Here is a 15,649-nt window from a genome sequence, read left to right as displayed (position 1 = left end):
TAGCTCTTTCCCTTTAAAAATAAAAGCTTGCTTAGAATATTGGGAGTATTGTTTTGCACCCCTCAGACCTGTCTGTGGTTATTTACACTTCTCAGACACCAGCTCAGAGTTAAGAAAAGGAGAAACTCCCTCCAAACATACAGTTATGTCTAAATCCCACAGATAATTCCATATGTATTAGAGTTGTTTTATTCTTGTGGTAGGAGCAATTTCCATTTGTTTTTGTAAGCAATGAACTGGGAAAAAAAAAACCCAAGTACCCCAAAGAGCAAAGAGATGCAGGATAGAAACTAAAATTGCTGTAGCAATCATCTCTGCCTGCTGGGTTTGAGCACTACCTGAACTTGAATCCCTCAGGAAAACAATGGCACACAGCCTGGGCTGGAATCAGAGCTTCTGAAGGAGCTGTGGGATCCTGGGGCTGGAAGGTGGAAGGTGGTGGGATGGGATCCAATCCCTGTGTGATCCCCCCTGGCCATCAGCACGGGGTGCTGGCTGGGCTGGGCAGGGTGGGGTGGCACAGGAGGAGGTTTGGGATGGCAGTGCCAGGGTGGGTGCTGCACATCTGGGGTTGGCACAGGTGAGTTTAGTCCTGGAGAGAGGGGGCTCTGGGTGGGACCCCCTCCCCTTCGCTGCACCTGGGGTCTCTGGGGATGGGGGCTGGGATATTTGGGGGTCTTTAGTGATGGGGGCTGGGGTCTCTGGGGATGTGGGGCTGGGATCCTTGGGGATATGAGGCTGAGATCTTTGGTGATATGGGACTGGGATTTTTGGGTATCTTTGGGGATGTGGGGCTGGGATTTTTGGGCGTCTCTGGGGATGGGGGGCTGGGATCACTGGGGATGGGAGGTGGGGTCTTTGAGGACGTGGGGCTGAGGTCCTTGGGAATCTTTGGGGATGTGGGGCTGGTATCTTTGGGGATGTGCAGATGGGATATTTGGGGTTGTGGGGCTGGGGTCTTTGGGGATGTGAGGCTGGGATCTTTGGGGTTGTGGGGCTGGGATCTTTAGGGATCTTTGGGTATCTTTGGGGTTGTGGGGCTGGGATCTTTGGAGATGTGCAGCTGGGGTCCTTAGGGATGTGGGCCTGGGATCTTTGGGGATGTGCAGCTGGGATCTTTAGGGATCTTTGTGACTGTGGGCCTGGGATCTTTGGGGATCTTTGTGCCTGTGGGGCTGGGATCTTTGGGCATGTGCAGCTGGGGTCCTTAGGGATGTGGGCCTGGGATCTTTGGGAATGTGCAGCTGGGATCTTTGGGTATCTTTGGGACTTTGAGGCTGGGATCTTTGGGACTGTAGTGCTTGCTGCCAGCTCTCAGTGCCCTGCTGGTGTTTTCTCTCCCCCAGATGTCCAGGAGAGCAGATTCTCCCCCTGCCTGCCCCTGCTGCTGAGCCCAGCCCGGGGTGAGACATTCCTGCAGGGATCCCAGATGGATTTCCTTCCCCTCAGGTGGGATGGGGCTCCTGGGGGAGGTTCTGCACTGGGTGATGGACAGTGGCAGGGTCTGGGCTCTGAAATGGGATTTGGGGGTGTGTGGAGAGGAGGCACCTCTGGGTTCTGCCTTCAGGAGAGCTTGAGCAAGGGAAAAGCAGGAGCAGGCTCCTCTGAGCGTGTCATGCTGAGGCTCCTGGGGAAAATGAGGAACTCCACCCTCTTCAACATCTCTGGAGCCTTCTTAGACTCTGGAATAAACTTCATGAAATTTTGGGGACAAAGATCAGGTTTCTGTATTTACAGGAGTAAAACATACATGGACAGGGTAGTGGTTTATAAATGCTGGAGCCAAATATGTAATTTACAGTACAAATTTGGGGTTAAATGCATAAAGAAAGAGCTGTTTCAGTAAAAAGCTTTGTCACCTTCATTCTGAGGTGCTCTGCTTGCATGGAATAATATCTATTAGGCTCTGATGGTATGTTTATTATAAAGGAACTTTATAGTATTAAGTATTAGAACTTTATAGGAATTTGTTGCTTATCTGAGACCTGGCTGCTTTTATATCCTTTAAATAAATAATTGATATAATGAATTGAAGTAGCTTGTACTTGTAAAATATGCACCATTATTAATTTGTATTAAAAATCACAGGCAAACTGAGATATGTGTAAGTACATGTTGCATATTTTACTTAGCTAATTTTATTTATTTATGTAGCTAATAACAGCCTGTCAGTAAGAAATGTTTCAATCCTAAACAGGTGGAGCAATATTGCCATACTAAGTAAAAATTGATGTTATTATGATATTATTTTTGAGCCTTTGTTTTATAGGAGATTTTTGATATTTCTTTGCATTCCTTTGGGTTTTGCCCCTTTAGGGCTTGCATTTATGGGTATTTCTGTGAATATTGCTACCCCCCAGTTGCACTGAAGTTCTTTTGCCTCTGATTTAAACCAGAGATGTTGGAGTAAAAGAAATGCTCAGGAATTCCCTTTTCTTGCAGAGGAGTCCCGGATGTTTCTGGAGCATCCCTGGAGCGTTCAGAGCCTGCCCACGTCCATGGCACTGCATCCCTGAGGGGCCCAGCCCTTCCCAGCCCACCCCAGCACTCCCAGCCTGTGGCACAGGAGGATCCTGGAGCTGCTCCCCAGCCTGGGCAGCCCCTGGGCAGCCAGGGGGACAATGGGGACAGTGGGGACAATGAGCAGGAGGCACCAATCCCCCGGGGCAGGGGGGATCCAGCACAGCCAGCTCCAGAGCAGGGGCTGGGGAAGGGGCTGGGGCAGCCCTGGGGCACAGCTGGGAGGGATGGACACTGCCCTGGTCACCCCTGTGGTCACTCCTCCCAGGACAGTGATGGCCCAGCTGCTGCCTCTGAGCTCTCAGAGGGGAACAAGGAGTCCCCAGGGCAGGAGGAATCTTCCTCCTCCTCCTCAGGAAACTCCTCCTACAGAAGTGCCCTGACCAAATTCTCAGAGAAAAGCGAGAGGGGTGTGCAGCAGGCGAAGGTGAAGGTGGCTGGCAGTGGGGCAGGAGCCCTGGAGAAGCTGGAGAAGGGAAGGAAGGCGCCTCAGCCTGGTTTGTCACATAACTTCTCTGATGGCCTGAGGAAAGGCCATGCCAAGAACTCGGCTGCTGAGGAAGTTCTTTGTGCAGCAGCCTCTGGGGCAGGCAGAGGAGGGCTGCAGGAGCCTGGGGTGCTGCCCAGGGGCTCCCAGGGGCTCAGAGGTTCCCAGGAGCTGGGGCTGGGCTCCATGGCTGCTCCTGAGGGGCTGCAGGGAGCTCTCCTGGACCACCAGCAGCAGCCAGCAGGGAGGCTGGGGACAGAGGGGCTGCTCCCTGCTGGGACACCCAGCCTGACCCAGCCCCAGGATGCTGCCCCCTGCCCTGGGCACTCCCCAGAGCCTGCAGGGAGCAGGGATGAGCTCACTGCCTCTGACTGCTCCATACAGAGGGGACACAAAGGCACAGAGATCTCCCCTTCCTTCAGCCTGGGCGCTGAGGGCTCCTTCTCCCTGCTCCTACCTCATCCCAACTTCCAGTCCACCCCAGGGGTGTTCCTCAAGAGAGCTGGGAAGGCAGAAGGACCTGGTGAAGGCCTGGTGATGCTCTCAGACCTTCAGGCCTCTCCTTGGTGTCCCAGTGAAGAAGCCCCAGGGATGTCCCCTGTCCCTGGGGAGGAGCAGCCCCCTCCCCAGAGTGCTGTGGCAGAGACCTGTGGGCGTTTGGAGTCCCTGAAGCTGGAATCTCCCTGTCCTGGCAGGATGCAGTCCTTCCCCTCACTGAGCTTCCTGGAGAAGGTGGGAGCCTGGCACCTGCAGGGTCCTGCTGCCACCTGTGTGCCAGGTGCCTCTCCTCCTGCAAGGAAAGCCTCCAGTGCACCTCCCAGACATTCAGGCTGTGTTTCAGCAGTGCAGGAAAGCCTGGGGGACCCCAGGGGCAGTGCTGCTCGTGCCTGCAGGGGCACAGGTTCTCTGGGAAATGTGCATTTCCCCCAGACTGAGCTGCTGCCTGCCCTCCCTCTGAGCAGGTCCCAGTCTGACAGCACCATGAACATCTCCAGCAGGAGCACAGCCCTGCCTGCCCTGAGCCCTGCAGCACAGGGGGAGCAGAGTGCTGCTCTGGGGGGCTCTGACAGCCCCACCCCACAGAAGGGGCTGCCTGGAACCCCTGCTGAAGATGGGCACAGCACCACCAGGCGAAGCTCAGCCCCAGATGTGTGTGTGCTCAGTGCTGCTCAGCTCCCTCAAAAGGATGGGAGCTCCCCAGCTGAGGAGCACCAGGACTGTGAGGAGAAGGGAAATCAGTGCCTCAGTATCCCCACTGGTCACATCATGGACAGCTTTGGAGTCATTCCCTTGGAGAGTCTGACTTTTCCTGTTGGTCCTGAGGAGCCTCAGGGGGCCCTGGTGGTGCCCAGGCCCTGCCCCAGTGCAGGAGGGAGCAGCCCCATCCCCTCTGGAGCAGCCCTGGAGACTCCCAAGAAGGAAGAGCTGAATATTGAAGAAAGGATCCCGGTAAGTTTGGCTCTAATTCAAACTCTGCTTCCAGAGTTATCAATTTTTTTCCCCCAGGTTAACCATTTATTTTCCCGGAGTTACCCATTTTTTTTTTCAGTTATATGTTTTTTTCCATTTGTTTTTCAGAGTTCTCAATGTGTTTTTCACTTTTCCATTCCCTCCCCCCCCCACTGCTCTTTTAGGAGAGGATCTAATCAGTACAAGCCAAAACAAATGGTTTTACACAGGGTTGTGCCACAGTGAATTTCATCCATGATACAGGTTCAGCTCATCTTAAATAGAGGTGGAAAATAACTTTTAGTACTATTTAACATGGACAAAGACGGTTGGATATGGGAAAGGCCTCTTGTCTTTCCCAGGGTAGGTGAGTGTCAGGATGTGGGAAATGGATTTGTACGGAATTCTCAAAGTGTGCAAACCTTGAGACAAGAAATGCTGTTTTAGAAATGCCATGGAATAAAGCAGACATTGCTGAGAGAGAAATGGAGCCAGATACGTGTTTTAAAGGATGGCTTTGGAAATAAGATTGGATAGTTTGGAGAAATAGAACTGTGAAAGGTGTATTGTAGTAGGACCCATGAGGGGTAATTTTGTATTATTGTCTTTAAGACACGTACAGCATGGTGTGGCTAAAGCTGATAGACCAAAAACCACTTAAAGTGTATGGTAATTATGAAATAGTTAACTTCTAATTGTGATGGTGTGAATTCTAACATCTGTATTGTCTCACCCTTCTGGTGAGACTGAAAATGGAATAAAAGTTTTGAAAACCCCTCTCAGTTACCCCATCTCTGGGTCAGAAAGGGCTTAATCCCACACCAGGGGAGCAGGAGGAGAGAGAAGGGAGTGTTGGTGGCTCTCTCAAAGACCAGGCTCTCCTTGTCCAAACATGAGGTTCAGGCTCAGGTGCTCAGTGAGGAGAGCTGAACCCTCCCCAGCTCTGCAGCAGCAGCAAACCCAACACGACTCCTTAGAAATGAAATTCCTTTTTTTCCTGTGATTTTATCACTCTGTTTTTTCACCTTGCTCCAGTTTCTGAGGCCTCAGTTCTGAATTCCTGATGTGTTCCTCACCTCCAGAGCCTCTCATGCCTTCCCTCCTTTCTGTCCTGTGTGGCTGACCCAGGTTTCTCCTGATAGGGCTGGAGCCCTGTGCAGCACCTTCAGGGCACTAATAGCTGGGAGTGGTGGAGCAAATGAATTGCAGATTTATGGTAATGACAAACATGTAATTATCCTCTGAGTAAGAGGCTGCTCCTCTCACAAGATGACTCCATAATCACCAGGTCTTTGGGAATGTGCTCTGGAAGCTCTCTTCACTCTGTTGTCTCTGCAAACCCGTGGTGAAACAAATATAAATATTGGAGGGAGGGTGTTTGAAATGAAATTCATGAGACAGAGAGATGACTTCTGTTCCTGGCTATAATTACACACTCCAGCCTGGTTCTGGGGAATGCTGCTCCCATAAATCCCTGGAAGGTAAAGGAGATCAGGTCACTTTTCTGGCTGGTAATGTGGAAGTTTATGATAAAATCATAGGAAATGGAGCTGGCTGTGATGTGTAAGGTAATTAATTTCATTTTCCTGGCTAGTTTAGGACATAGTGTGGATGAGCTGAAATTAATTTGCCCTACAGGTGATGAAGCCAAGGAAAATTTTGGCTGTTTTTTTCCTGCATATAGCATCTGTGTGTAAACCAGCTCTGACAAAACTGCTCCCAGCTATTTGCCTGGAAGGTTTGGCCAAACTTGTCCTAAAAACTGAGGAGCTTCCCTGCTGCTGCCTGGAATTCCCGAGCCTGCCAGTGTTTCCTGAGCAGAGCTGAGTGGGGAGAGAGAGGGCTTTGAACCCAAACCTTTGTGTTTTCAACCCAAACCTTTGTGTTTTTAGCTCAAACCTTCCCGTTTGTGTGGAGGTAGGGTTTCCAGCAGTGAGACTGGGGCTCAGCCTGCTCTGAGCAATGCAGTGCCCACTCCTGCAGTGCCCAGCATGGCAGGATCCATGCCTGCCCTGAGTGCTGATTGTTCCTGATCCATCCCTGCCCTCAGTGCTGATTGTTCGTGATCCACCCTGCCCTCAGTGCTGATTGTTCCTGATTCCTGAGTGCTGATTGTTCCTGATCGATCCCTGCCCTCAGTGCTGATTGTTCCTGATCGATCCCTACCCTCAGTGCTGATTGTTCCTGATCTATCCCTGCTCTCAGTGCTGATTGTTCCTGATCTATCCCTGCTCTCAGTGCTGATTGTTCCTGATCCCTGAGTGCTGATTGTTCCTGATCCATCCCTGTCCTCAGTGCTGATTGTCCCTGTTTCCTTTTCCAGGTGCACCTGTGGAACCTGGGCAATGCAGTGCCCACTCCTGCAGTGCCCAGCGTGCCAGGAGAGCTCGGGATGCCCCCCTGCCCTCAGTGCTGATTATCCTTGTTTCCCTGCCAGGTGTACCTGCGGAACCTGGGCATCGAGCAGTCCCCTGGCACCATCCTGGCCCCCTTTGTGCCCCGTGGGCCCCTCCGGGAGCTGGAGTTCTCCCCATGGGGGCTCAGGAGCCTGCAGCCCCCCCTGGACACGGCCCCCCTGGACAGGGTCCCCCCGCAGGCCCAGGGTATGGGGGCTCTGGGGGATGGAGGGTAGCGGGCTTTGGGGTTTCTTTGCTTGGGTTACGTTATGATTATTAATAACTATTTATAGTTATACAATATCTAATATTATTAATATATGTTATATAGTATTATTATAGAACTATAATTGTTATATGTATTATAAATAGTTATAATTAGTTAATAACTAACTAATAATTATTGGGTTAGATTATTATTAATAACTAATTATAATTGTTATATGTTACATTACATTGTAGTATATCTAATATTATCAAATTATTATTATTATTATTATTATTATTATTATTATTATTATTATTATTATTATTATTATTATACTATAATTGTTATATATTCCAACTTATTATTATTAGTTACTAACTAACTAATTATTATTGCCTTCGGTTATTATTAATAACTAATAATGATTGTTATATATTATTTAATATTATATATAATATTAAATTTAATATTATATATAAAATATTAAAATATTTTATGTTATTATTGTATTATATTATTATAGAACTTATATTAATGATATGTTATATATCATTATTATTATATAGCTGATTATAATTGCTATATATTGTGTAACAAATTATAATTCTAATTAGTTAATAACTAACAAATAATTATTGGTTAGTTATTATTAATAACTAAGTGTTCGTGTTTTGTAACCTGGACTTTTTAAATTTAATTACATAATATTACTTAAACTTATGAAGCAGGTGAAGAAGAAGGATTAGTTACTTTTTTACTTCTTTTGTTTTATATATGACTAAATACTTTATAATACTATATACTAAATACTACATAATACTATAATTACTATATATTACTAAAGCTTTACTATACATTTTTATATTTTATATAAAACATTACTATATATTACTAAAGCCTTAAATTCTGAGTTTTCTACTTTGTAACATTACCTACATTTATTTAAACTATACCCTCATGATCTGAGTTTTATCATGCAATTTTGGAAGCTTTCTCTGTGGTCTCAGGTCAAATGTAGAGTTTTCTAGAGGGTCAGTGTTTTCTAGCCCAGAAAGTGTGAAACCCTCAGTACCCAGGGTTCCAGCAGGAGGGCACAGACCCCATTCCCCTGGGGTTCAGGGGGTTCCTGGCACTCCATCTTCTGCCATCCCAGCAGATTTGGGCACTGGGAGATACTCAAACCTCTGCAAAGGAGTGTGGCTGTGGGGCAGCTACCAGGCACACAGGGCCTTCATTCCCTTAATTTCTCTTTTTCCAAGAGTCCTGTAGAAGGAAATGGTTTGTATCTTGAGACTCAATGACTGGGAGCAGACCTTTCCTTCTTGGGAGAGGAGTAATTCTTGGGTTCTTTTGCGTTCTGGCATTTCCTGATGTGTTTGGTGTGATGAAAAGTTGTCAGTGTTTTTATAACTGACCAGATCTGTTCCTAAATCCATCCACCCATCATCATCATCATCACCATCCAAATTAGTGTGGTTTTGTAACAGCCAGCCCTGCCAGAGCTCCAGGGGGTTTGGACACTGCTCCCAAGTGCACAGGGTGGGATTGTGCAGGGCCAGGGGCTGGATGGGTGATGTCATCCAACTCTAGATATTCTATAATTCTCTGTTAAGTTTATATTTTGTTTGATATTTATCTGAAGTAGTCCTGAGATTTCTTTCAGGAGACAATTCTCATGGAAATCTTGGTTCAAGTCTCATCCTAAGGACAGCACCTTAAATATTTTCCAGTATTTGAGTTCTTCCCTCCCTTTGTATGCCCTGTAGTATGACGGTGTTCACAGGGATTCTTGGGTGAGGGAAGAGACGAGGATCTGACTCCATGTTTCAGAAGGCTGATTTATTATTTTATGATATATATTACATTAATACTATACTAAAATAATAGAAGAAAGGATTTCATCAGAAGGCTAGCTAAGAATAGAATAGCAAAGAATGATGACAAAGGTTTGTGGCTCAGCTCTCTGTCTGAGCCAGCTGACTGTGATTGGCCATTAATTAGAAACAACCAACATGGGCCAATCACAGATGCACCTGTTGCATTCCAGAGCAGCAGATAACCATTGTTTACATTTTGTTCCTGAGGCCTCCCGGCTTCTCAGGAGGAAAAATCCTAAGGAAGGGGTTTTCCATAAATGATGTCTGTGACACTGTAGCACAGGAAGGGATGTTTGCTGTGTTCTGGAGCCTGCAGATGCTCATTTGTGTCCTGTTCCTTTGCAGGTGCATTGCTGCCAGCCTTTGAGCTGTCCCAGGCCAGCTTTGGCTCGGATGTGTCTCCTCTGAGTGTGTCCCTCTCCGTGGGCTCTGAGGCTGGCTCGGAGCAGGAGCAGGACCTGCTGTCCCCCCGGGAGCTCTGTGCCAGCTCCCCCACGCTCTCTGGGCACTCCCCAGCCAGCCAGGGCAGTGTGCCAGGCCCCCAGCTGCAGGGAGGAGCCCCAGGGGGCACAGAGGGGTCCCCTGGACCTGCTGGGGCAGAGCAGGACCTGCCCAGCTGCTCCTCGGTCAGGGATCCCCAGGATGGGGGGAGAAGGGCTCAGGGTGCCCTTGCTGACCCTGAGTGCAGGAGCTCAGGCAGCAGCCAGCAGGAATGGGCTCTGTCTGGGCTTGGGAATGACATGGAATTGGATAGGGCATCCTCGAGCTCCGGGGTGGGAAGTGAGAGCAGCCAGGGCCAGGAAAGGGAACCCCTGATGGGCCCTGAGGCCCTGCAGGAGCTCCGGGAGCTGCTGGCACAGGCAGAGGGTCTGGCTGCCAGCTGGAGCCGTCCTGCTGGCCCCACAGCCTCCTGCAGGGAGCCTGGGGAGGCTCCCCCGGGGCTGGGTGGGAGGGAGGAGGATCCAAAGGATGCCAGGTTAGGCCAGGACTGGATCCCAAAGCTGCAGGACACACTGTCACGGGATGAGGCCGTGACCCCGAGGGGTGTGCAGGCACAGGAGCTGGACACGGACCCTCTGGACTCTTCCAGCTGCCAGCTGGCATGGGGACACCCTCTGGCTGTCAGCTCCCAGCGCAGGGAAGGGCTGAGGGCAGTGGCCCAAGAGCCAAGGACAGGGAAATCCACAGGGAGGTGGGAGCCAGAAGGGAGCAGCAGTGTGGGCAGGAGCCAGGCTGCCCGTGCAGGGCTGGCACAGAGCACTGCCAGCAGCCTCCCGGGCACTGGCACAGCCCCACAGCCCAGCCATCCTCCCTCCCTGGAGCCCCTGGCAGTGCCTCCAAAGGCTGCCCGTGGGGGGCTGGCACAGAGCACTGGCACAGCCCCACAGCCAGGCCATCCTCCTTCCCTGGAGCCCCTGGGCAGTGCCCCCGCTGGCCTGGGCAGCTCCCTGGGCTCCTGGGGCCAGGCTGGCAGGGCAGCAGGGACACAGGGCAGCGAGGACAGCAGCAGTGGGGATTCCCTCAGTGCCCGGGTCAGGAGCCTCCTGAGGAGGGCTGGGCACTCCCAGCAGCCGGGCAGTGCCCCGGGGGTGGTGCTGGGCAGCCTGCCCGGGGCTGGAGTTGCTCGGAGCCTGCCAGGAGCTGCCCTGAGCCCGGCGGGCAGCAGCAGCAGCAGCGGTGACTCCCTGGCCACCCGTGTCTGCAGCCTCCTGGGCACCACTGCCCCGGCCAGCCGTGTCCTGAAGAGCGCTGAGGAGCACGAGAGGAGGATCCGAGGTGAGGAAGGCTCTCGGTGGGTTTGGCTGTGTCAGGGGCACGGCCTGGGGTGGGTTTGTGTAGGGGCTGGGCTGGGTTTGTGTCAGGGGCTGTGGCAGTGACCAAGGAGCAGGAGAGGAAGATCTGAGGTGAGGAAGGCTCTCAGTGGGTTTGGCACAGCCCGGGGTGGGGTTGTGTCAGGGGCTGTGGCAGTGATGGGGTGAGGCTGCTCCTGCATGAAGGGTCTGGTATTCACGTGCCCTCCGAACAGAGAGAAGCTGTGAGAAGAAGGAAAACACAGTTCTTATCTGGCTTGCTGTGCCTGTGTTGTGCTAAAGTAGAATGCAATATGGAGATTGTTTACCCAAAGTGAAGATGTTTTGTTCCCTTGGCCTATCAGGGCCAGGTGTGTGTGTGTGTGGGTGCTGGACTGTCACGGGACAGTCACGAGACAATCAGAGATGAATGCAGGGTGAGCAGTTGTGAGCAAGGGTGAGTGCATGGCAGATTCAGTTTGGATACAACGTGCATAGTATAGTATTATAAAGTAATTAATAGTAAAGTAATTAATTAGCCTTCTGATAATGGAGTCAGATGCATCATTCTCCCCTTCATCGGAGTCGCCTTTGATTTACAACAGAAGGAGATTATTGTGCAGTGCACTGAGACCCTTTAATGGGACAGAGCTTGGGTGGGGGACACTTCCCAGTGATCTCCTGACTCCAGTGATCTCCTGACTTCATCAGGGTCTGGTGTAGTGCCTGTGGGACAGGTTTGGGGGGATGTTCTTTGGGGGGATGTTCAGGCTCTGAACATTGAAGGGGATTATTGTGCGGTGCCCTGAGACCCTTTAACGGGACAGGGCTTTGGTGAGGGACACTTCCCAGTGATCTCCTGACTCCAGCAAGGTCTGGTGTAGTGCCTGTAGGACAGGTTGGGGGATGTTCTTTGGGAACATTCAGGCTCTGCTTCTCCCTTTCAGAGGTGACAGCCCCAGGAATTCAGGTGCCACTGGATTTTCTTGGCATTTCCTTGTTTGCCATGGAAGTGTGTGAAGCCTGAGGGCAGGGAAGGGATCAGGACACTGGGGAATCTTCTGTGCTGTGATCAAACTGGGTAGAACTGGGCTTTTCCAGTTTGAAAAGCTTCTTTTTCTGGCATCACTGTAAGGAATTATTTTGTCCGTACAGTTATTAAATCAGGGATGTGGGAAGGGATTGTGTGAGTGAGCTCTGAGTTGTGTCTGAGACTGTGAGGATGACAGAACCAGGGAAGAGTCTTGGATCCATCTCCCCAAATAAATGATCCAAGGAGCCATTTGCCATTGTAGTCCTGCTCATTCCAGGAGCTCTGGAATTTGGTGTGCTCTTTGTTCTCTCAGCGGGGCTAACCAGAAATGCACAGCTTTGACTTTAAGTTAAAAACTGCTCTCATACATGAAACAGGAAAGGAAAACTCTCCTACTTTGTGTTTTTGGCAGCCTGGGTGAAGATGAAACTGGCCAGCCAGTCCCAGGAGTGTGAGGCAGACTGGGATGAAGAGCCCCAGCTGAGGATGGAGGCAATCAAGGCAGAGCTGCTCCCAAAGCCCAGGGAACCTGCACCAGCCAAGGTACAAACCAGCTCAGCTTGGGGAAACACTGCTGCACCTGCCCTTGGGGGATTTTGGGTTTTTTATGGTTTTCCCAGGCAGTTTGGGGTGGTTTGGCCGTGGGGGTGACACTCAGCTGCAGATGTGCCTGAGGAAGGTGTGAAGGACAGAGCTGTGGGGGGACAATTGGTGTTGCTGTGGGAAAGTGCCCAAAGCTCCTGGTCCTGGGGTTGGCTGGAGGAATTCTTAGCACAGAATGTTTATGGAGGTGCTGATGGTGCCTGGGAAACTCCTCCTGGTGTGCAGGGAGCACCCTCAGCACTGGGCAGGAGAGGGAAGGGGGAAGGGAAGAGGGAAGGGAAGGGAAGAGGGAAGGGAAGAGGGAAGGGAAGAGGGAAGGGAAGAGGGAAGGGAAGAGGGAAGGGAAGAGGGAAGGGAAGAGGGAAGGGAAGAGGGAAGGGAAGGGAAGGGAAGGGAAGGGAAGGGAAGGGAAGGGAAGGGAAGGGAAGGGAAGGGAAGGGAAGGGAAGGGAAGGGAAGGGAAGGGAAGGGAAGGGAAGGGAAGGGAAGGGAAGGGAAGGGAAGGGAAGGGAAGGGAAGGGAAGGGAAGGGAAGGGGCTGCTCCAGGCTCCTGCAGGTGAGGATGCCAGGGGAAACCAGGGAGTGCTGGTCACAGGATGCTCTCCCTGGAGCTGGGAAGTGTCTATGGAAACCTGGTGATGTCTGTGCTGGGTCAGAGCTCAGGGCTGAGGAGGTTCAGGCTCTGCAGCTCTGACTCTCTGGGAGAATGAGCCCTGAAGCTGCCATGGTTGGTGCATCTCCTTTGGAGTGTTTCTTGTTCATTATAAATTGCATGTCTGGGTTGGAATTGGTCTGAGCAGGAGTGTGTTACCTGTGTTTTCACTCTAAATGCCATTTCTGGCGCTGCTGTGCTCTCCAGGGTGATTCAGGCAAGGTTTTTAGGGACTGGTGGTTCAGACAAGTGCCTTGAGCTTTAGGAAGAGCTTCCTCTTTATTTTTTCCCTTGATTTTCCCCCTGTTTTCTCATGCAGCCTGCTTGCCTCCCAGGAAAAGCAGCAGGGGTTGGTTTGTTTGTTTTAATTAAAAGCCCTGCATTAGCAGGAGTGACAGTCAGTGCTTTAGGAGTACTCTGTGTTCTGAGCTTCTCTGCATCAGCAGTGCTGGGAGGGGACACAGCAGCTCCCAAAAGCCATCAGGCCAAACTTCCTGGGTATTCCCAGACTGGTGGAATCTCTGGGCAGCTGGTGAAAAGAAAGTGACTATTTTATTAATAATTATTATACAAATAAATTATAAATATAGTATAGTAGATTTTAATGATATTTAAAAATTAATATTATGTAATATACAATATACAATATATAATATATATTAGACATATTATATAATATATAATATTAAATATATTATATAATAGCTTTAAAATTATTTCATATTTTAGAAATTCACATTTCTTAAAATTCAGATGTTTTAAAAAACAGAAACAAAACATAAATACAAAACCAGAGGCATCAAAGCTTTTCCCCTCCAGCTTTTAGATTTTGTTTGGTCACAGCTTGGTCCCTGGAAGGAGCTCTGTGCAGTGTGGAACCAAGGATTTTACCTTTCTGTGACTCAGTGTCAGCTGGGGATTGTTTTCTCCCCATTTAGAGTAAGAAGAAATTCACCATAATTTTGCAACCAAGCTCCAAGAAATTGCTTTAGTTGAACCACAGCACCTCGTGCTTTGATCTTGAAAATACTTTTGCACTGCAATGTTTTTAATTTGAGATTAAAATGGTTTGAATTTGCAGAGTGAAGGTCACTGGGTTTTTTTATTTTATTTAAGATAAATGTGCTGTTCCCTCCAAGACAAACACTGTCACTGAAAAACACACATTGTTCAAAGCTATTGCACTGAAAAAAACCACAGCCAGGCAAAATATGCTCCTGTAAATTTAATGGGAACTGTTGTGTACAATAAGGGTGCAAGTCTTAGAGCCACAGTGCCTTGCATGGAGTCAAAAAGAACAGAACAAAGATTAGGAAAAGGCATTTTCCTTCTCCTAAACTTTTAAGGCTGAGAAAGACAAACTGTTCCTACAGCTTGAGCAAACAATTGCAGCAGGGTCTGGTGTGGTGCCTGTGGGGCAGGTCTGGGGATGTTCTTTAGGAACATTCAGGCTCTGCCTCTCCCTTCCAGAGGTGACAGCTGCAGGAATTCAGGTGCCGCTGGATTTTCCTGGCATTTCCTTGTTTGCCATGGAAGTGTGTGAATTCTGTGGGCAGGGAAAGGAGCAGGACACTGGGGAACATCTCTGGGATGTTTTATTTGGGAAGATTTTCCGTCTTTCCTGTGGGTTTCCCACGTCGGCCTGAGCAGAGGGTTCAGGAGGGGCCTGGGGTGGGCACAGCAAGGGGCTGCAAACCCAGCTCGAGTGCTCTGGAGGGCTCCAAACCCCTGGAATATTCAACATGGACAGGCTGGGAGAGCTGGGAATGTGCCCCTGGAGAAGGGAAAAATCCAGGGAATCCTCAGAGTCCCTGGAGGGGCTCCAGGAGAGCTGCAGAGGGACTGGGGACAAGGCCTGCAGGGACAGGAGCCAGGGAATGGCTCCCACTGGGAAAGGGGAGATTGGGCTGGGATCTTGGCAGGGAATTCCTGGCTGGACTGGAATTCCCAGATTTGCTGTGGCTGCCCCTGGATCCCTGGCAGTGCCCAAGGCCAGGTTGGACATTGGGGCTTGGAGCAGTGGGACGGTGGGAGGCATCCCTGCTATGGCAGGTTTGGAGCTGCTGTTGGATGCAAACACAATTCCAGCACCTTCAGCCTCAGGATTTTCCTCCTAAATTGAGAAGCTGATCCCCCACCTGTATTTCAGGGTGCCAGTGCCCTCTGTTCCCTGCCCTGTGAGTTCCTCCCTGCTTGGTGCAGTGTTTCCCTCCACTCCCTGCTGTACTTTTCCACTCCCTGAGCTTTCTCGCTTCTCCAGGAAGTTCACGGAGTTGTAGCTCTAAATTTGCTCTGCAGGCTCCTGTGGATCATATGGCACTGGGAGCTTTTTTGGAAGGATGACACATAACAGGCACAATAAAACATGTGAAAGGCTTGGGAAGATGAGTTTATCACAACTTCTGTGCCTGCTCCTGTGGGTGGGAGTTGCTCTGGATTACCTCAGGCCGTTGAACTGGCACGTGGTGCAGGGAGGAGAAGCTTTTGGATCATCCCTGTGCTGGCTCAGCTCTGCTCCTTGTCCCTGGGCTCTCCCACAGGCCCTCCTGGCTGCAGGAAATGCCAAAAAATCCCATTTATTGCTTTAAAACCCATAAAGGAATAGAGAAGTGGGATAGTGATCCAGGCCCTGCTG

General features: G+C 50.1%; 1 protein-coding gene across 2 annotated transcripts in view; it reads left to right on the top strand.

Moving 5' to 3' along the window:
• Positions 1–15,649, top strand: part of ALMS1 (ALMS1 centrosome and basal body associated protein) — a 55,402-nt gene that overhangs the window by 13,522 nt on the left and 26,231 nt on the right. For both annotated transcript variants that reach the window (XM_058024917.1, XM_058024916.1), the window contains exons 3-7: positions 1,347–1,449; positions 2,443–4,456; positions 6,894–7,059; positions 9,283–10,713; positions 12,173–12,303. In XM_058024917.1, the coding sequence (XP_057880900.1) occupies positions 1,347–1,449; positions 2,443–4,456; positions 6,894–7,059; positions 9,283–10,713; positions 12,173–12,303 (3,845 nt within the window). The remainder of the gene's footprint in view (positions 1–1,346; positions 1,450–2,442; positions 4,457–6,893; positions 7,060–9,282; positions 10,714–12,172; positions 12,304–15,649) is intronic.

Source organism: Melospiza georgiana, chromosome 5, assembly GCF_028018845.1.
Source record: "Melospiza georgiana isolate bMelGeo1 chromosome 5, bMelGeo1.pri, whole genome shotgun sequence".
NCBI classification, from domain to species: Eukaryota; Metazoa; Chordata; class Aves; order Passeriformes; family Passerellidae; genus Melospiza; species Melospiza georgiana.
The sequence above is the reverse complement of the archived record's forward strand: the minus strand, read 5'-3'. Positions and strand labels throughout refer to the sequence as shown.